The sequence below is a fragment of the Otolemur garnettii genome, unplaced genomic scaffold (assembly GCF_000181295.1).
Source record: "Otolemur garnettii isolate 467f Iridium unplaced genomic scaffold, OtoGar3 scaffold00112, whole genome shotgun sequence".
Taxonomy (NCBI): domain Eukaryota; kingdom Metazoa; phylum Chordata; class Mammalia; order Primates; family Galagidae; genus Otolemur; species Otolemur garnettii.
Genome location: NW_003852507.1, coordinates 4,597,642 through 4,619,586, shown reverse-complemented (window position 1 = coordinate 4,619,586; position 21,945 = coordinate 4,597,642). Strand labels below are relative to the sequence as shown.

At 38.5% G+C, this 21,945-nt stretch overlaps 1 protein-coding gene across 1 annotated transcript in view; it reads left to right on the top strand.

Annotated features, from left to right (window-relative positions):
- Positions 1-21,945, top strand: part of MYO1D (myosin ID) — a 367,217-nt gene that overhangs the window by 102,597 nt on the left and 242,675 nt on the right. Inside the window, exons 3-10 of the mRNA XM_003797217.3 lie at positions 1,168-1,261; positions 3,295-3,460; positions 5,187-5,240; positions 7,758-7,853; positions 11,148-11,264; positions 13,182-13,385; positions 16,973-17,118; positions 17,194-17,308. Coding sequence (XP_003797265.2) covers positions 1,168-1,261; positions 3,295-3,460; positions 5,187-5,240; positions 7,758-7,853; positions 11,148-11,264; positions 13,182-13,385; positions 16,973-17,118; positions 17,194-17,308 — 992 coding nt within the window. The remainder of the gene's footprint in view (positions 1-1,167; positions 1,262-3,294; positions 3,461-5,186; positions 5,241-7,757; positions 7,854-11,147; positions 11,265-13,181; positions 13,386-16,972; positions 17,119-17,193; positions 17,309-21,945) is intronic.

Genomic DNA, 21,945 nt, shown 5'->3' with positions numbered 1-21,945 from the left:
TATATTATAAAAGTATAGTAACATTATGGAATTATATTATGCCCGCTGTTATATAACTTGTTTTTCCAACTAACAGTATACAGTGGACGTCTTTTTTGGGGGGAGGGGGTACAGAGTGTCACTATGTCACCCTTGGTAGAGTGCCGTGGTGTCACAGCTTACAGCAACCTCAAACTCTTGGGCTTAAGCAAGTCTCTTGCCTCAGCCTCTTGAGTCGCTGGGACTATAGGTGCCCACCACAACACCCAGCTATTTTTTGGTTGCAGTTGTCATTGTTGTTTAACAGTCCCGGGCCAGGCTCGAACCCTACAGCTTTGGTATATGCGGCCAACACCCTACTCACTGAGCTACAGGTGCCGAGCCAGCAATGGACATCTTTTCATTAGCTCACCTAGAAAGCTAGTGCATTCTCTTTAATGATTATGTCCTGTTCCAATAAGCAATCAAATCATGATTTATTTAATATACTTCTTTACTGATGGATATGTTATTTCCAGATTTTAGCTATGACATACAGTGTTATCTATAGAAATATTTTAAACCCTTTAAAGATTATTATTATACTATTGTCCATGTTAGTATTTTTTAGTGTTTCCTTAGAAATTTCTGTGTGGAATTTGGGAGTCAGAAGGCATAAATATGTAAAAATTTTTAAAGAATTATTTTACCACCTTTAAGATTAAAAGAAATTCTGTAGAAAATCAGGTTATATGACTTTAGCTGTATCCACTCTTTGAGTCCCTGCCTTATTTCTTTTTTTGCAGTTTTTTTGGCCAGGGCCAGGTTTGAACCCGCCACCTTCGGTATTTGGGGCCAGCGCCCTACTACTTTGAGCCACGGGCACTGCCCTCACTGCCTTATTTCTTTTTTACTGGACTTAGGAGCCACTGCCAAGTATTAAAACTTTAGCCTTAGTTCATCACATTTTTATTGCAGATGTTTTTTCCTAGAGTAAATCTTGATTTGTAGTCTACTCATTATTTTACTTTACTAACAGTTTTATTCTTCAACATATTCAGATCTAAAGAAGCAAAAATAAATGAAACAATGCAACATGAGTGATTTTGAATGAATAAGCAATGCAAAAGTTTAAATTATTTTATTAAAAAGTGGTTTACTATTGAATAAAATTATAATATTTAAGCCCTGTACAATTTTTCCCCCCAGGGGAAAGTGGAGCTGGTAAAACAGAAGCCAGTAAGTACATTATGCAATATATCGCGGCCATCACCAACCCAGGTCAGAGAGCAGAGGTTGGAAGGTAAGGGCAATCTAATAACGGGGAGAAATTCTGATTGGAGCTTCATTCTCTCTCTTTTTTTAAGAGATAGAGTCTCACTGTGTCACCCAGCCCGAAGTGCAGTAGTATAATTGTAGCTCACTGTGACCTCCAACTCCTGGGCTCATCAGGTGGTCCTTTCATCTCTACCTCCCATATAGCTGGGACTACAGGTACACACCAACAGGCCTGGCTAATTTTTAAATTTTTTTTGTAGAGGTGGGATTTTGTTGTCTTGCCCAGGCTAGTCTTGAACTCCTGGCCTCAAGTGATCAACCCAGCTCTGTCTCCCAACATGCTGAGATTACAGGTGTGAGCCACCACCCTGGCTGTTTGCTGTATAGTCATGGCCAGGCCTGCCAACTCTGATATGTGTTAAACATTTTGGTGGTTAAACTACTTTGATTCTCTTATTGTATATTGTCTCTGTACTTTTATTTATATCACCATATCTTTTTCTAGATTTGTTTTTAATAGAAAAATACTACTGTGGAAAACTTTGGTAATTATAAGACAAAAAAATTACTCTGAAGCAGGTGAGAGTGTCCTCATTCTGGTTAATAACTGCCACCTTAAATGTGGTCGGCAGAGTTGTTACAATTTACACCAGGTAGGTTTTAGCTCTCACCTGGCCCTTGCTCTTTCTGTCACACAAGTGGACTTTTTTTGTTGTTTGTTTATTTCGGTTTTTTAAACTGTGCTCAGAGTGAAGTGGGGCTCTGGAAAGCAGACCCATGCCTTCCTGTCATCACAACTGGGACCTTTTGATAATGGAAGTTCTAAAAAGGTTCATTTTCTGAAAGGATTTCATGCTGTACGTGCTGCTGCTCGTGATAAGTTGTGCAGTAAAGCTGGGTAGTACTGTCTGTGGCCCAGCATTCAGGACAGTGCTGGCACATGGTATTTGCTTAAGAAATATATCAGGAACGAATGGATGTGTTTAGCTCAGGATTAATTTACTAAAGAGTCTGACCTCATCTACACATCACAACCTTCAGTTTTATAAAAAGGGAGAAAGGATGCTGGGTTGATGGGAATGAAGAGAATTTAGATTCACCTACTCTATGTTGGCTGTTTTCATCATAATCGGGCTGGATTGTGAGGTCAGCAGAGGCATTTTTCTCAATTATAACTATTCCTGCTTCTGATTCTGACTTTGTGATCTAACTTGGTAAAGGTATGAGTAAGTTGTCTTAATTTCCTTAGGAGCTCGGGAGAGTAAATACCTGAAAAGTAAATTATGTTTCTAGTAGAGAAGAGTAAGGCATATATGAATTTACTTGTCTTTTACAAGTGTGTCTTACTGCAAGCAGTTCTCTCCCTTCCACACATACTTTTGTTTTTTAAGAGACAAGGTCTTACTCTGTCACCTAGGATGGAACACAGAGGCATGGTCATAGCTCACTGTAATCTCGAACGCTCAAGTGATTCTCTAGCTTCACCACTGCCCCTTCCCCCGACACACCAGTGAGTAGCTGGAATTACAGACATGTGCCACTGTGCCTGGCTTTCTATCTGGATTTTTAAGTATTTGTTAACACATGTATCCATACACACACACACAAGTGTGCACTCACACACCCATGCTAGGATCCTCCATTGTGTGTTATTTTGGAACTTGACTTTATGCTCAGTAATATATAGACATCTTTCCACGTCAGGACATAAAGATGTGCCTCATTCTTTTGAGCATCTACATAACGTTTCATTATATTGGGAAATAAAAACCTATTTTTATCTATCCCTATTGGTGTTGGTATTTTGTTGATACTGCAGAAGGTGCTGCAGACAGCATGTTTGTGTAAATGTTGGCATATGTTGTAGCAAACTCCAGTTTTCTAAAAGTCCTAGTCTCACGTCCTGGAGGGTGGGACACAATTATAAGAAGGGCTTTACCACAAATGCAAACACTGTAACCTAATTCTTTGTACTCTCCACAAACCTGAAACAAATTTTTTTAAAAAGTCCTACTTGCTAAAACTCTTACTAATGCTTTCATTTCTCTGTGTTGAAAGAGTAACAAATATGTTGCTTAAGTCCAACTGTGTTTTGGAAGCTTTTGGAAATGCCAAAACCAACCGCAATGACAACTCAAGCAGGTTCGGGAAATACATGGATATCAACTTTGATTTCAAGGGGGACCCTATTGGTGGACACATCAATAACTACTTACTGGAGAAGGTAAAATGCGCTTAATTTCTGAGGGTAATGTTTGTAAGTGCTGAATGTTTAAAACAATTATATCTATAGATTTTTTTTATTGCTTCAAAGTAGCTTTTATTCCTATCCTCCCTCCTTGATTAGCTTTCTATGCTAAGATATTTTCCTTTTGTGTTCTCTCAGTAGCATTTCTATAAGATCCAGGTGGGAAAAGTTACACTTGTAGATACAGATTGAAATGTGTATATACATATATGGGGGTTGCCGGTGTGAGTGTGTGTCAACTGCTGGGTAGATACAGACATGTAGATACAGATTTAAGTGTGTACATATATATATGGGGGGTGCTGGTATGAGTGTGTGTCAACTGCTGGGTAAGGTTTAACCAAAAACTAATCTGGGACTAATCACTTCTTGTCTTTTTATACATCACCATTTTTGTTATCTTTTAATTTTAATTAATTTGATACTTTATTTTCCTCTAGTTTGTTTGTTCACTGCCTTATATAGTAGTGTGTTTTTATTTTATTTTATTTTATTGCATTTCATTTGTAACTGAACCTCACTCTGTTGCTCTAGGCAAGAGTGCCATGGCCATCAGCCTAGCTGATAGCAACCTCAAAGTTCTGGCTTCAAGCAGTCCTCCTGCCTCAGCCTCCTGAGTAGCTGGGACAACAGAGGTCCACAGTACCTGGCTAATTTTTCTATTTTTAGTAGAGATAGGTCTCACTCTTACTCAGGTTTGGTCTTAAACTCCTGAGTTTTAGGTGATCTACCTGCCTCCACCTCTGCCTCCCAGATTAGAACTTTCCTCTTGGCCAGGGAGGTTGTGTCCTAACTCATATGGACTATCACTGGACGTGCCTGCAAAAGACCACATAGAGTTCATCCACCTGGTCGTTACAGTTAAGCTTGTGCTTTACAAAGTTAAGTATTCACCTTGAATTGTACTCATGTCTAAGCTGATATACTTTCTCAGTTAAGGGTTTCCCATCCCAATTATGCCTTAGCATCCTTTATGGCAGTATAGCACAGTCTAATCTTTTTGTTTGTTTGTTTTTTATATTGAAATCAGTATGTTAAGGAAATAAGTATTTTATCAGAGTCAGTTGAAAATTGTCAGGAAATTATTATTTTTTTCCAGATGGTTTCACTTTTATGTACATAATCAAATGGATCCTTTTGAATGAACAGCATTTTGAGCCCTCTCCTCACATCAGTCTCTCTAGAGCAGCGGTTCTCAACCCACAATTCCTGGGAACTGTATTAAAGGGCCAGCGGCATTAGGAGGGTTGAGAACTACTGCTCTAGAGCCATCTAAGGTCAAGGTCCCTATGGATAATCAACTGATTTTATTACAGATATAAGGCATTGCTCTTGGAAATGCCAACAGACCCTGGGGAAGGAAACGTTGAGAATAGTCCTCCCTAAGCATTCCTTCCTCTTCTCCTCACTTCTGATCTTTACTTCCCACCAAATTCCATCTTTAACCTCAAGATTACAAAAAAAATCAAAGTTGTTTCATTCTTCAGAAAGTTTAGGGACCTCTGTTTTAAGCAGTAAAAAGACTTATCAAAAAGTTGCACAGTAAACCCCATAGAGAAAACTTAGTCTTAGGTGAGTACTGTCCACATGGTCATTTGGATACTTACATGTACCATGATTACAGAATTCCCTGAAAAAGGGGCTTCCATTTTATTTTAGGGACACATTTTCAGGTTAACCATTTTAATGTGTTTTTTCTTAGTCTCGAGTGATTGTGCAGCAGCCAGGAGAAAGAAGCTTTCATTCTTTCTATCAGGTTAGTGACCTCCTTTTATGCAGACAATTGATCATTGGCTTCAGTTGTATAAGAAATGAATTTTTGTATCTTGAGTTCTCCCCTGTTCTGTGCCTCACACGTCTCCATTGGCCACAACACATCACGTATTCTTCTTAAGAGACTGAACAAAGCGTGACTGTTACACAGAGCTAGCAGGTGGCTAGCTGAGCAGATGACTGCCTTGTATGAGAGTCACCCGCATTTCTCTGAGACGTGGACGACAGTTTAATTACTGTGAAACTTTTGAAGTTGTACAGTCTAAATATGTTAAATTAATTGTGTTTTATTTTGAATTGAAGTTCCCTCCCTCCCCCCACAATTTGAGAGTTATAGAGATGGGAGTATTTTGCTTGTAGAGACTATAAAGACATGATTACGTTTCAAAAACAACCAGGATTTAAAAATTCAAAGGAGAATTGTCTTTTTTATCCCATCAAAGTTTAGAATAAAATTTGAATACCCCTTTTGGGAGTGCTTTTTTAAAGCAAAATCTTTGTTTTGTTTTCAGTGTCTTTATGAATTTTTTTTTTTTTTTATTGTTTGGGATTCATTGAGGGTGCGAAGAATTAGGTTACACTGATTGCATTTGTTAGAGTCCCTCTTGTAATTGTGTCCCACTCCTAAGAGGTGTGCCATACACTGTGACCCACTCACCCCCTCCTTCCTCCCCTCTCCCCGCTCCCTCATTCCCCTACCATCCCCTTGTATTAGCTCATCTACTGCCTTCATATCAGAATTGAGTACATTGGATTCTTGTGTCTCCATTCTTGTGATGCTTTACTAAGAAAAATGTGTTCCTCCCCCATCCAGGCTAATACAAAAGATGTAATGTCTCCACCTTTTTTAGTGGCTTAATAGTATTCCATGGTATACATATACCACAGCTTTTTAATCCATTCCTGGTTGGTGGGCATTTAGGCTATTTTCACATTTTGGTGATTGTAAATTACACTGCAGTAAACAGTCTAGTGAAAATGTCCTTATGATAAAAGGGTTTTTTTTTTTCTTCTGGGTAGATGCCCAGTAATGGGATTATAGGATCAAATGTGAGGTCTAATTTGAGTTCTTCGAGAACTCTCCATACTTCCTTCTAAAAAGGTTGTATTAGTTTGCAGTCCCACCAGCAGTATAAAAGTATTCCCTTCTCTCCACATCCAAGCTGGCATCTGTAGCTTTGAGACTTTGTGATGTGGATCATTCTCACTGGAATTAGGTAATATCTCAGGGTAGTTTTGATTTGCTTTTCTCTGATGATTAGGGATGATGAGCATTTTTGTATATGTTTGTTAGCCATTCTCCTATCCTCTTTAGAGAAGGTTCTGTTCATGTCTCTTGCCCAGTGATATATGGGTTTGTTGGGTTTTTTGTTGTTGTTGATTAATTTGAGCAAAATCTTTTAAATAGCCCTTTTGTTGACAAGTCTTTACACCTAGGGAACAAGTTGTATACATTATTTTCATTTTTTAAAGCCCAAAATAATATAAACCAAGGCTAATAATAACAAAGGTGATCAATTTAAGCTATATTGCTTTGGATTTTTAAGAAGTAAAACTGTAAATTAATGATGTTGACTTCCATGTGTAAACTGTGAAGGTGACAGTACAATTGAATACAATTTAATCAAGTTTAGTGTCTGCAAGGTAACTGCTTTAATAGATATTACTTATTTGTATATATAAGTTTTGATATCTTTAGTTTAAAAATCTGATAATTATACCTGTTAAGTAAATAGAAACAATTTAATATAGAGAATTTTTTTAAATGCCTTCCAAAGACGTGCCCTATATAAATGGGCTGTCAATATTGTATTTGTGTTTTGTTAGCAGTTTGCCATGTTTTAAATAAACTGTTTTTCTGCCAAATATAAAAGAGTTCTGTTTGTTCCAAGAACCCAGTTTTTCCCAGTGTTTTTCTCACTTGGATGAAAGTATTAAAATTGTCTTTATTCAGCACTACAGTCCTAGTTATCCAATGGCCCTTCTTTCCTGAGGTATACAGATTGGTGAGGAAGAGCTGTTTCCTGGTGAGTCAGCATTGACTGTCTGCTGATGCCTCTCACTGCCATGGCAATATTGACTTTTTCTAAATTCTGAAACAACCGTGTCCTGCCTATATGAGCCTCCTGGGCAAGTGACCACAGCAACAGAGGATCCTGTTTTACAAATGACCATAATCAGTGCTCGAGCTTTTTATACCAATTATCTTATGAATGAGATGAGACTTTTAAAGTAATTATCTTCATGACTACATAGAATTCTCCATAACTGATGAAACTGAGCCACTTACTTTCAAGGTGAAAAAAAAAAATTCGTCAAAGCTAGAAACGGCAAGACCTAACTAAATTAAGCCCAGAAAAATGAATAAAAATAAATAAATACATAAATAAATAAAAATAAATAAATAAAATAAATAAATAAAAAACTTAGATAGTACTAAGTTAGAATATTTGGTTCCATGTATATTTTGCCAATTTATTTCTAATTAAATACTTTTCAGCTACTCCAAGGCGGTTCAGAGCAGATACTGCGTTCTCTGCATCTACAGAAATCACTTTCATCCTACAACTACATCCGTGTGGGAGCTCAATTAAAGGTGAGGATTTCCTCTTTCAGATTGCTCAGATGTGCAATCAGAACCAGAAGGGACATAAAATAAATACCTGGTCAAGATTGATGCCTTCAAGCAAATGAATGTTTCTTCTGTTCTATTTTTTAAACCCTCAGGGATAGAGAGAGTCAATATGTTATTGAATCAACAACCCTGCTTAACAGCCCATTGCTGTATTTTATCACCACCTAACAGGAAGGAAATTTTTTTTCTACGTTCAATATTTTTTCTAATCTTAATCCTGTTCCTATTCCTTTTATTTTGACACTATAAAAATGTTGATAGGACTAGGATGTCTATCTCCCAAGTAGATTTCTTATGATTCGGCCAAAGGCAAGTTAGTAGACAAAATAAAATAAAAAGCACTTTGATTCTGCATTCACTGCTTTTTTTTTTGTTTTTCAAGTATTAGTTTTGCTGTATCCTAGAAATAGTTTTGTGACCCTTGAGGCGTTTCTATTCAGCCTTTCAAGACTTCCCTTTTTTTTTCCCTTTGCCTTGCATACAAGCACTTGCCCACACATATGCAGGCACATTTTTTCTTTTTTATTTCTGGTTAGCTTTCTGCTAGTCATTTTATAATTCTAGTAATATAATATTATGTCGATGGTAGGTTGTAAACAAGTAGGGAAAGCATAAAAATGCGTAGAATAAGCTATGGTGGGATACAGATCACAATGTCAATTGTGTTTTCTGGATGGGTGAGATTATGGATATTTGTGTTCTGCTTTTCCATATTTAAAGATGTTTCTGTAATAAAAAAATGCATTGCTTTTGTAGTTGGGAGAGAAATAAAAGAAACTATAAAAGAGAAGGAATAGGATTAAAAATTAAAAGAAAACATTGAACATGGAAAAGAAGTTCTTTCGTTCTTTCCTATCAGATGGTGATAGGATATAGTAATGGGTTGTTAAGCAAGGTTGTTGATTCAGTATGATCCTAGTCAAAATCCAAAATAAAGATGAACCCAAATGAAGCAAAAATGCACTATATCTTGATTACTGATAATGGTTTGTGTCTATAATTGAAATCATACAGTAAATCCTAATTAAATAAACCTACTTTTCTCATATTACAATCTAATCATTAATATCCCAAGTAACAAATATAAACTAATGTTATAATTTTAAACATAGCTATAATTTTATAGCTATAAAATACTGTATTGTATCTATCTTAACCACTTTTAAAATGTAGAAATCATATACAATTAAGATATTTTGGGTTACGATTAAGAGAAGACCAGATCAAAAGTCTCCAAAAACAATAGGGAATTTAATTATCTCACATAACAAGAAACTCAGAGAAACCCCAGTTCCAGAATTGCCTTAACAATGTTCTTAGGGACCTAGGCTTTTTGTTGTTTATTTCCTCAGCATAGCCATACCGAGTGGATGGTCTTGTCCTTTCAGGCTGGTTTTCCTCGTGGTCTTAAAATGGCATCAGCACTTCCAGGAGTCACAAGCAGTGGAAATGCTCATGGCTTATGTCCCTTCATATGCTAGGGAATGCCCCCGGGACCCTCCCTTCAACCATTCCCTACACTTTCCCTCAGGGTTATTACTGATTAGAATGGTATCCCATACCTATGGCTAACTGCTCACTTGGAAAGGGTAATAAGACCAACATGATTAATGAAGATTTACCTCTTGGGCAGCGCCTGTGGCTCAAAGGAGTAGGGCACTGGCCCCATATACCGGAGGTGGTGGGTTCAAACCCGGCCCTGGCCAAAAACTGGAAAAAAAAAAAAAAAAAAAGAAGGAGATTTACTTCTTGGGGCTAGATGGAGGTCATGCACACTTGGAGAGGAGTAAACAAGTCAGGGTTCTGTCAGCAAGAAAGAAATGCAGTAGGGACTGGGGATGGCTGTTAGGTAAGCAGTCAGCAGTTTCCCACAGTGGAACACTGAGACATTTTGTTAATTCGCAATTGCAACATGGTTGCAGTTTGTTTATTTGTTTATTTTAAGACAGAGTCTCAGTCTGTTGCCCTGAGTGTATAGTGAGGTGGTATCAGCCTAGTTCACTGCAACCTCAAACCTATTTTTGGTGGTGTCAGGGTGTTGTTCTTCTTCAGGGTGGTCTAGAACTCTTGAGCTCAATAGATCCTCCCACCTAGGCCTCCCAGAGTGCTAGGATTACAGGGGGTGAGCCACCATGCATAGCAGTAGTGGCAGTTTATAACAGTAATACCTGATATTTCGTGAGTGTTTTTTAATGTACTAAGAACTAGGGATATACTTTATATAAATCCTCATTCAATTCTCATAACTGCCCTATAAGAAATATATTATTATGCCCACTTTATCCATGAGGAAATTGAAGCTGAAAAAGATTAAATATCTTGCCAAGGCAAAAACAAAACAAAGGAAAAAAACTTTATAAAACCCTGCTGGGTGGAAGAGGAGCTCACCTGGTTGTCTCCTATACCCTTGAGGAACATGTTATCACAAGGCAGAGAGTCCCCCTCCTGAGCCCTTCTTCAGGAGGGGAGCATCGGGCCAGGTCTCTGTGTCCAGACAAGAGGAGGAACTCACTGACAAAAGGAGTAGTCAGGCCCTCTGTAGCTGCTGCTTTGGGAGAACTAATATAAGCAGTTACCATTGCTTTGTTGTGAATTTATACACACTTGTATTTCCAAAGTGACGGCCACAGCTCCTTAAAGGCAGGTAATTGATCTTTTAACATCCTGTACCCGTTATAAGATTCGACTTACCAAATGTTTACTGAATAGTCCCAGACTATTTAATAGCTGAAAGAGCCAATGGTGGCTGCTTTGCTTTTGGAAACTTAGTTTTTCTCACCTGGGAAATAAAACATCTGGTTATACAAGAGTAGGAGTGTTGTTGTCAGACTGTACAAGACAGACTGTAGAACAAAGAGCCACAAACGGCGATAGCCCAGTGTGTATCTGGAGGCTCTCACGTTCAGCATTTCCATTTGTCATCTCACATCCCGCACTGCTGCCTCCCCTGATCACGGAGTGGTAACTGGCTTCTTTGATCCAACTCAGGACTTGCTCCCTCACCGGAAGTTCTGGAAAAGGGCACAATGCTTCTTTTGGGTGATGGCTTTCACGCACATGTGGGCTATGTATATACTCAGTGATGTTTCGATTCCTGAAATCATTTTTGTTTTCTCTGGATACTCATCATCCTCTCAAGTGGATTACTACAAAGCCATCAAAAACTTGGCTGAACTTGAATTTAATGTCCTAACTGTTGGATTTTGATGCTTGCATGAAATGTCTGTGACTTAAGTTTTCCATTTTCACCCCTAGTCTTCAATCAATGATGCTGCAGAATTCAAAGTAGTAGCTGATGCCATGAAAGTCATTGGCTTCAAACCTGAGGAGATTCAAACAGTGTATAAAATTTTGGCTACTATTCTTCACTTGGTGAGTAGGGACGCCTCCCAGAACGTATCCTCTTGCTGTGGAGACAGGATGTTCTTTTAGAGGATTTTGTTATTTTCTGTGAAGGTTTAAAAAGTAATATATTTAGATAAAATATTGTTCATGTTTTAAATAAATTATTGTGTGGGTTCTCTCCCTCATTTTTTAATAATATGAGAAATGTTCCAAGTCACTGTGGGTTGAGACTATGTCTTCAGTTTCTTGTTTTACTGGTATTGTCAACCTTTGAACTGCTTAATGGAAAGATAATAGAATTCAGCAATAATGTGTCTAATAATAGTATAAATTTCTAATAGCATCAAGACAAACAATCGTAGATTATTAAAACTGGAATTTTGATCATCTCATTTTACAGGTTGGGAAATGGCTATAAGGGGTTTGCATGACTGCCTCAAAGGCGTAGCCAGCTCATCAGGAGCCAGCACTCTAGACCAGTTCAGCAGACTCCTGGCCCAGGTGTCTTCTGCTGTCCCACACCAAAGGCAGAAAGGAAGACCTGTGTGCTGAACTGCTTTTATTACCATGTGTACAATTAGAGAACTTTAAAATGTAATGAACATGTAACCTTACAATATAGGAGAGACAACATGGATTCAGATCTGGAATAAAAATTACCTTTCACTTTAGGGCAGCAAGATTAACCTCTAAATAAGTCAGAAATGTGTAGGATTGTATGGAAAATATTAGGGCAGTGCCTGTGACGCAAAAGAGTAGGGTGCTAGCCCCATATGCCAGAGGTGGCGGGTTCAAACCCAGCCCCGGCCAAAAACTGCAAAAAAAAAAAATTACATGACAATATAAATGATAAATTAGTGTTCTTGACTAGGAAGACTTTCTTACTAATTATCTCATCTCTTTGGATTAGTTTATAAATACAGTGCAACAGTCCCTCTCAGAATCCAAATAAGAATTTTATTTTGTTTTCAACTTGACCTCATGATTCTAGAATTTACCTTCAGCAAAACCTGTAAGAAGACCACATAAAATGTATTGAATAAGAGTAGTAGAGCAGTAGGGCAGGGTGAAGGGAGGAGACCATGACTAATTCTACCAAATTTAAAATAGCATAAAACATGTGGTACACATACAGCACCAGAATAACTTGTTAATCAGTAGACTAGTTGACGTGCTGGTTGCTGGGTAGACAGTTAATAAGGATTTATTGCTTATTGAATGAGCAGATGCAAATAGACTCACACGCTTAAGGAAATTTAATACATAAAAACGGTGACATTTCAAATCAGGAGAAAAAGCTAGACAATTCAATAAATGATGTTGAAGCAACAAAGCGTCTGAAAAAATAAAGTTAAATTCTTCCTTTACATCTCATCCAAAATAAATTCTAGATGAATTAAAAGTTTATCAGGGGTCCTCAGACTTTTTAAACAGGGGGCCAGTTCACTGTCCCTCAGACCATTGGAGGGCTGGACTGCAGACCTGGGACGAGTCGGCTGCTAAGCAGAACAGACAGCAGCGGCAAAAACACCTGGCGGGCCAGATAAATGTCCTCAGCGTCGCCCGCGGGCTGTAGTTTGAGGACCCCTCATTTAAATGTTAGGAGGAAAAGTATAAAAATGTTAGAATATATCAAATACTCATAAAACCGCAGAGGAGGAATGGTCTGACACCAAGAAAAGAGAAAAACCCTAAGACAAAAGATTCACTGACATGACTACATGCAAATGTAAAGCTTCTATCAAAAACTTACACTGAAAATGAAAAAATAGATGAGTGTCTGGAAAAAAAAGATGACGCACTAGGTTTTTATATGTTGAGATATGTAATGTATTTAGGAAAATAGATACAAACAAGGTCACTTGAATTATGTTTTAAACTGACAAATATATCCATAATACAATATTTTAGGATCTCTGTCTTGTTTTTTCATTTTTGATATAGGGAAATTTAAAATTTGTGGTAGATGGTGACACACCTCTTATTGAGAACAGCAAGGTTGTGTCTGTCATAGCAGAATTGCTCTCTACTAAGACGGACATGGTTGAGAAAGCCCTTCTTTACCGGACGGTGGCCACAGGCCGTGATATCATCGACAAGCAGCATACGGAACAGGAAGCAAGCTACGGCAGGGACGCCTTCGCCAAGGTGAGATTTTCACTCCGCTTCTGTCAGCCTGTCTGGCCGACCTGCTGTTGATCTCAGTTGCAGTTTGAATGAAGTCCTGCTAGGATGTATTCAAATATTCATTGAAAGTAAGTTAAGGCTTTTAGAAACCATAATGATGCATTCTGGCCGTTGCAGTCTCAATAAAAGCTTCTCATGTAAGCATCACAGCTGGAAAAGGTTCTGGGAAGAGCAGAAGCCAGCTGCCCGTGGAGCTAACGAGGCTTCCTTTCCAGGCCCCCTGGCAGGCTTGGAACCCTTGCGCGACCTTCCACATTGCTTCTCTCACTCAGCAGTGCTTCACAGGAGTCCCCTTTGGGCCTACTGAACTCCAATCCTTTCTTTTTTTGTTTTCGTTGACAAATAATAATTTTAAATATTCATGGGGTACAATGTGATGTTTTGACACATGTAATCATTGTCATGTATAATCAAATCAGGCTAATTCACATATTTACCTTACATATTTACTTCTTTATGGTGAGAACGTTTAAAATCCACTCTTTGAGCAGTTTTGAAACATGATTGTTATTAACAGTAGTCACTGCACTGTGTGATGGCTTACTGGAACTTACTGACCTCCTGTCAGTACCCTCTGACAGATTTTGCCCCTTTCCCCATCCTCTTCCCACCCTCCCTCCAGGTTCTGGTAACCACTGTTCTACCCTCCACTTCCATAGTTTGGCTTTTTAGTTTCCACATATAAGTGAGATCATGCAGTGTTTATCTTTTGGTTCCTGGCTTTTCTCACTTAGGACACCATCTATGTTCTATGTACCAAGTCTATGGTGCTAGTGCCACGGTTTATTTAGCCATTTTCCTGCTAAGTCATTGACTGTGTTTCTCTTTTTTGCCAGCAGAGACCAGGTACAAATCTTTGTCCATATAGTATTCTTTTTCCCAGTAGTGAGCCTGCCAGGTCAAAGGGTGTGCTGACTTTAAACTTCAAACTTACTAATTTTATGACGGCTTATATCTCAATGAGTTATATCCCATTTTTACTTTAATTTTCATTATTAGTATATTTGAGCATCTTTCTATACTTTTGTAGAGTATTTAAACACAGTAGAGCCTCTCTAAGTTGAACACCCAAGGGACTGTAAGAAACTGGCAAACATACGGAGGTAGACAACAGAAGGATCTAGGCCTGCTGTACTGACACATACATGGGCTGCATGTCCAGTCTATGAAAAGTAGGTCAACTTAACAGGTGGTTAACTGTGGAGGTTCTCCTGTGTGTTCTAACAATTGCCTGGGTATATCTTTTGTATGTTTTTCTTTGGGGCTGTTATCTTTTCATTGTCAGCTTGTCCTTCATATGAGTCCATAGATCAGAAACTTTAACCTTTTATGTTTTATCAGTGTGGCAAGGGTTGTATTTTCTAAAGTCTAACTGTTTGTTGTTAGGGTTTTGCTAGTTGATCAGATTATTGTCTATTCCATTTTTTTTTTTTTTGCTTTTTATGAGTCTCAAGCTTGGTTTTTGTCTTAGAAGGAGTTGGAATTTATCCTACTAAGTGCAATGGACAACTATTGGATTGTGAGGAGGGGCAACGACATCAAGTTTGAATTTTTAAATGATCGCTGTGGCCTTAGTATGGAGAATCTTATTGGGGGTAGAGAAAGAATAAAAGCTAAGAGACTAGTTAAGGGGATATTATATTAACCCAGGAGAGATGATAGCAGCTCGGACTAGGAAGGTAGCAATGGAAATGGGAGAGGAGAAGAATTTGAGATGGGCTATGTTGAAGATATAAAAGTCCATAGGAACCGTTGTATGGGGAGTGAGGGAATCAAGGGTACCACCTTGATGTGGCAGCTCCAGCCTGCCTCTCCTGCTTCATTTCATACCACATTCTAGCTTCCTTTCTCCATCCCAGTACCTCAGTCTTCTCTCAGGCCTCACAAGTCGTCCTTATCCCCTTCTTCCAGCTACAGGGTCTCTGCACTCGCTGTCTCCTCTGCTTCCATTGCTCTTCTTTCCCCTCTTGCCTGGTTTCCTCTTTCTTGCTCATTCTTCTATTCCAGGCCCACGCATCACTTGATCAGAGAAGCCTTCCTTGGCCTCCCTGAACACCCACTAGGATAAATTCCCCCGAGCACGTGTGCATCTCTCCTTTTGTGCACATGTACTCATAGATGGGTATAATGATTTGTCCTTCACTGTGCTCTCTAGAGCTCCTGGGAGACTGACACCAAGTCTCAGCCTGTGCTTCCTTAGTACTGTATCTCCAACAAACTATACATAGGAAATACTCAACAAGGTTTGTTGAATGAATGAATGGATGGATTCCCAGCAAATACTTGTCAAACGAATGAGGTAATTAATGACTGTGCCAAATGAATGAGTGAATTCCTAATTGTCTAGCTCCATTTATTCATGGCTAAAACTAGGGCAGGAAGAGTTTGCAGCAGTGGAAAGATGAAGAGTCCTGGCAGACATAAGTCTAAAGTGCTGTGCGGCGTCTAAGAGTTGCTGTCAGTTGGACAGGTACCCTACTGTGTGAGTCAGGAGCTCTGGGTCCTGGGTCTGAGTTGGGTGGTACATTTAGGAGTCATAGAAGTATTATTTAATCCTGGGTGAGAAGACTTGGTGTGAGAGAGTGGAGAGAAGAACTTTGGAGGTCACATAAAGGAGGAGACAGTACCAAAGGTCACCAAGAAGGAGCAGCCAGAGAAACAAGAGTAATATTAAGGAAGCACGATATCATGAATTCCAGAGAGGGGAATGTTCCAAGAGTGTGGGAAGCCCAATGGAGGGGTGCTGAGAAATGGAGTAAGAGGTTCATACAGAGGTGCCAGGGAGTGTCTATGTAGAGGTGCTGGGGGTCTCGATGTTCCATTTCAGTGGAGGAATGTGATGTAAGCAAAGACTGGAGTGGATCAGGGAGTAAAGGGGAAGTGAAGACTGAAGGCAGTGAGTTTGGGAGACAGTAGGTAGCTGGCAGGAGATGTTAAGGGAGGATTTTCCAAAGGTGTGATTCTGCAGAGCGTGTGTGTGGAGATGTGACTGTGTGTTAGCGTGTGGCGCCTTTGTCCATGTGTGACTTGGTGTATATATATCCTGTGCATTGGATGTGTGTTTGGTTTCCAAGAAATTTCGAACCTTAGCCTTTTGTCTCAGATCTTTATTTAGCATTAGAAAGCAATATTTACACTTTCAGAATTCGTAGAGCTTTAGTGGGTCATAGATACTAACTCATTAGTTCCAAAATTTTTTTCGTAGATCCAAAATTTTCATTGTTGATGAAATTAACTGTGATTTCATCGAGGGAGTAGGCAGATTACTGATATAGCTAGGCACAGACACATGTTTGGGGAATGTTGTTGAAATTCATGTAGTGACAGTAATAATCTTTGAAAAATCCAAACCACCTACTTTAGCTTTTCATATATCAGGTAGTTTGTTTTTTTTTCCTTTAACAGATGAACTGCATTTCTAATTGTTCTGCTTAAGCTTATAACAAGTAGGCTAATAGTAAGGAAAAGTGGACAGGAATTTAAAACTTCTACAAATCTAGGCCGAAGACTCGCAGTGGGCAGGAATTTACGTGTTGTTTTCCTCCCAGGCCATATATGAGCGCCTTTTCTGTTGGATTGTCACTCGCATCAATGACATTATCGACATCAAGAACTATGACACAACAATCCACGGGAAAAACACTGTTATTGGTGTCTTGGATATCTATGGCTTTGAAATCTTTGACAACAACAGGTAAATTGGATAAGATGCTTAAAACGGTTCCTTATTTTTTATTTGTTTAAACATAATTCATTCCTCTTCCTGTAGCTTTGAACAATTCTGTATTAATTACTGCAATGAGAAACTGCAGCAGCTATTTATCCAGCTGGTTCTGAAACAAGAACAGGAGGAATACCAGCGCGAAGGGATCCCTTGGAAACACGTGAGTGGACTCATGAAAAGTGTCTACACGGGTCTTCCGTATCATCATGAATGTCAGGTCCCTGGATGCTTGAAACATCTAAACCTTAGCTTTCATTTTGGGGATATGTAAATACAATTAATTTTCAGGATTGTTAGGGGTGATTTCTCTAATTTGATGGACTCCCATGTTGATGCCCCCAAAATCCTGAGTTATAGTGAACCTAACATTTTTCACTTTGTGACTAATACTGCATGGACTTTCTGGCTCTTATCTGTCAATTAGAGTTTAATGTCATTTATAAGTTATTAAGTTTCGCCTTAAATTGGCTGAACTTTACTTCTGAATCTAGTTTCTTCTTCTTCCTTCTTTCTTTCTTTTCTTCTTCCTCCTCTGCTTTGCAACTAAATGGCATTTTATTGTCTTCAGGTAATATTCTTCATATTTATTGTCTGAAACCCAGGCATTAAAACACCTGTTCTACCTTTCATCTCCGTTTACTTTCCTTTATATCACTTCAGTCATCATTTCTCTTCTCTTGGCTCTGGGTGAACTTTCATACTTGTCAGAGGCAAACTAGTCTAAGATACAGCCAGAAAGGATGACGGGTCCGGGTACAAACCACAGATCTCTGTTTTAAAAAAACCATAGATCACAGCTAAAAGGTGTGACTTGTTTGGCTTTCTTATTGCCTACAATTAGATGACCTGCTTATAATAAGAATGAGACCTAAGAATTTTTCTTTTAGTTTTATATTTTTAAACAATTTTGAGAATAGAGTGGAAAAATGCAAAAACTCTTGAGTTATTGTAAGTTTGAGTTTATAAAACTGTATCTACTGTCTTGCCAGGCAATAAAAATAGTCAGTATTTGTTTTTTGCTATCTAATAATGGCAGTAAAAAGTTATTTGAAACGGTTTATTTCAATGACTTTTATTCCTTCCTGCCTTCCTAGTTTCTATCACATTTCATTCAGAAAAAAAAGATACAGTGATATAATAGCTTTTCTGCCTCAAATTGCATCTTTGCCTTCTATCATAATGTTGAACATCAGGATGCCATTAAGAATTTTTTTCAGGCTCAGTGCCCGTAGTAGTGGTTATGGCACCAGCCACATAGCAGACCTGGCAGGTTCAAACCTAGCCAGCTAAGCAACAATGACAACTGCAACCAAAACAATAGCCGGGCACTGTGGCGGGCGCCCGTTGTCCCAACTACTTGGGAGGCTGAGGCAAGAGAATGGCTTAAGCCCAAGAGTTTGAGGTTGCTTTGAGCTGTGACACCGTGGCACTCTACTGAGAGCAACATAATGAGACTTTGTCTCAAAAAAAGAAAAAAAAAAAGTTAAGAAGTAAAATAAACAGGACTTGGGTGGATTGGCGATGAGACAGTGATGCAAAATAATGAATGACCTATCAAGAAAGACTTGCAGGTCTCAGGCAACATAGGGAGACTCTGCCTCAAAAATAAATAAAGATGTTTTTTCAAGTATATTAGCGTTAAGTTGACGTATTTACAGATAAACCAGAGTTACTTTATAGTAGAGCTATCTACAGTTGGCTTTAAATAGTCAACTGTCACAGCACAATTAAAATGTAATTCAATTTACCCGGCATGGGCCTGCTTAAAATGTAATTCAACTCAAAGTTAAGTTTATATAATGCTTTCTAAGAGTGAGTCTGTTGTATAATACACAGTGTAACTGAAACTTAGATTTTTTTTAATAGAAAATTCAACCATAACACTTGTTATTCAAATGTAATTTCAAGGTACTGGTCAAAAATAGCCTTTACCAATTCACTGGCAGTTGGAAAGGAACATTTGAAGTAGCATATTTCAGACATCTGAGAATCAATCTGAAAATGGAAAAAAATTTATCTAAATAAACCAAGAAATATGCATCCTAGTAGAAACAGAAGTCTAATCCCAAGACAACAGTTACTGACTATATGCTGATTCCCCCCAAAATTAGAATCTCTATTCTGAGTATTTCCTTTTATAATCCCAAACTTCTAAAGAATGATTTTTTTTTTTTTGAGACAGAGCCTTAAGCTGTCGCCCTAGTAGAGTGCTGTGAGCTGTGATTGTTACAGCACTCTATGGAGGGTGACATACTGAAACTCTGTCTCAAAAAAAAAAAAGTATTAGGGACAATTTTAAATAAAGTCATGTGGATTTTATGGCCACCCTGTATAAGAAGAGATTGCCCATCTTTGACACTTAATAATACATTGTTAGTCGGTGGCATCTGTACCCTGTTCCTTGGCCCACAGATTATTTTGAAGCATATCTCAGACGTTACATTATTCCATCTGTAAATATTTCAGAGTATTTCTCTAAAAGTTGAAGATGTTTATAAAAACTATAACCACAATATCATTATCACACCTAAAAAATTAACAAAAATTCCTTAATATCATCAAATATCCAGACAGTGCATTCATCTCATATTTCCCCTGTTGTCTAATAGTTGTTCTTATACGGTTTGTTTGAATTTGGATTCAAATAAGATTCTCAGATTATGATTGGTCATTAGGTCTCTCACATATGTAGAGATTTTCTTCTCTGTCTTTTTCTTTGTCTGTTTCTTTGTAGTCTTTTGTTGAAAAGAATGAGTCTTCCCCAAGACAGTTTAGAAAGTACAATAAAAAAAGAAATGATAAAAAGAACATTTCTAAAAAGCAAATAATGAGTCATTTGTTCTTTGGGGTTTCCCACTGTCTGAATTTTGTTAATTGCACTCCTGGGATGTCGTAAAGTATGTTTCTCTCTGTTCCTGTGTGCTCTGCATGGAGGTTGTTAGAGCTAAAGCAGTATTTTTCTGCCTTTTTTTATTTCACAGCACACTTGAACCTATAGTTAAGCTTTCATGGCACATTTAAATTATGTTAATCAAAAAAAAGTAAAATAAAGAATATACTTACTGTGCTTTGAACTTCTTTTGAAAATAATTTAATTAACAATCTTTAAAATTTGGGGCAGCATACCTAAGATCCTCTCTCGGCACAACATGGCACACCAATCAAAAATCATTGAACTAGAGTCTTGACTGGATTCAGGATCAGTTTTTTTCCCACATTCTATTTCATAGATTGTAGTTATGCTTTTATTAAATGGCTAGTTATCTCTCTGATTCATTCACTTATAAAAGTGTTTGATGCTCTGCAAATCACTGTAACTATTGAGAACTTGACACTCAAGCACAAGGCTATTGTATTTGGAGTAGGTCAGAGGGACATGTCCCTAAGCTACCCCGTCACTTCTCTCCTGGCTCCCTGTATTGCTTAAGAAACCTGAGCTAGCCAGGTGTGATGGCAAGTTCCCGTAGTTCCAGATACTCTGGAGGCTGAGGTGATAGGATTGCTTAAGGCTAGGAATTCAAGGTTACAGTGAGCTATGATTGCACCACTGCATTCCAGACTGGGTCACAAAATGAGACTCTGTCTCTAAAAACAGAGAGAGTGGGAAAAGAGAGAAAAAGAAAAGAGAAAGGAAGGAAAGAAAGGGAGGGAGGAAAAGGAAGAAAAGAAAGAAAAGTAAGGAAAGGAAAGGGGAAAAGGAAGAAAGAAAAGAAAGAAACCTCCTGGGAATGCCAGGTAGGACAGATTGCTGAAAGAACCTGCCTTAAAAACCACTGCTTTCAACACTTCGCAGCAGAGAACTTCCAAACTAAAAGTTACTGGAATCTTCAGCAAACATCAAATCTTTTGGTGATGTAATTGCAATTTTAGGGAAGGTAATTCTTTACTCTCTGGCACAAAAGACTTAGTCTTTAACTCCATAGTCCCAAAGTCTAAGCTGTCAGCTATTAATTGATTTAGAGTCTGTTTTTTTGAATATTTTTAGGATTTTTTTCCTCAAAGACAGAAATAACTCTCTTCCCTATTTAGAAATGTAATAAATGCCCAAAATAAAAATAAATATTCAGACCAGGGCTTCTTCACCTCTGTTCCGTGGGAATTTTGGCCCGGATTTTGTTGTGGGGGCTCTTTTGCAGATGGTAGGATGTTTAGCAGTGTCCTTGGCCTCTACCCACCAAATGCCCAGTAGCTCCCCCGCCCCCATTGTGACAACTAAAAAGCATCTCCAGAGATTGCCAAGTGTCCTCTGGTGGACAAAATTACTCCAAATTGAGAATCACCAATTTAAACAAACCAGAAAAGTATAACAAAGAAGCCACCCAAGTTTGTAGGCTTTCCATCCACAGGATACAGAAGGGAAAGTGCTAGATGAGGCATGGCACTGAAAGCCACAGGCAGAACTGGCATAAGTCCTTGGATTTTAAAGGCTGGAGCAGGACTAGACGAGACACTTCAGTGGTCTGTTACGGGTGTATAAACCTTACAGAAAGGAACAGAGGCAGTGCTCTACTCAGGTAACTTTGGCATAAGCTGGGTCGTACCAACACACAAGATTAAAATACATGATGATAAGCTGACCCCTCTTTGTAACATACAGCTGGCCTGAGTTGGGCCTGTGTGTGCTCTGCTGATGGTGATGGCTGTACTGCAGGCAATTAGAATAAATAGGTGTGATAGAGAAAAAAGAATTTTTTTTTTTAGAGACAGAGTCTCACTTTATCATCCTCAGTAGAGTGCTATGACATCACAGCTCACAGCAACCTCCAGCTCTTGGCGATTCTCTTGCCTCAGCCTCCC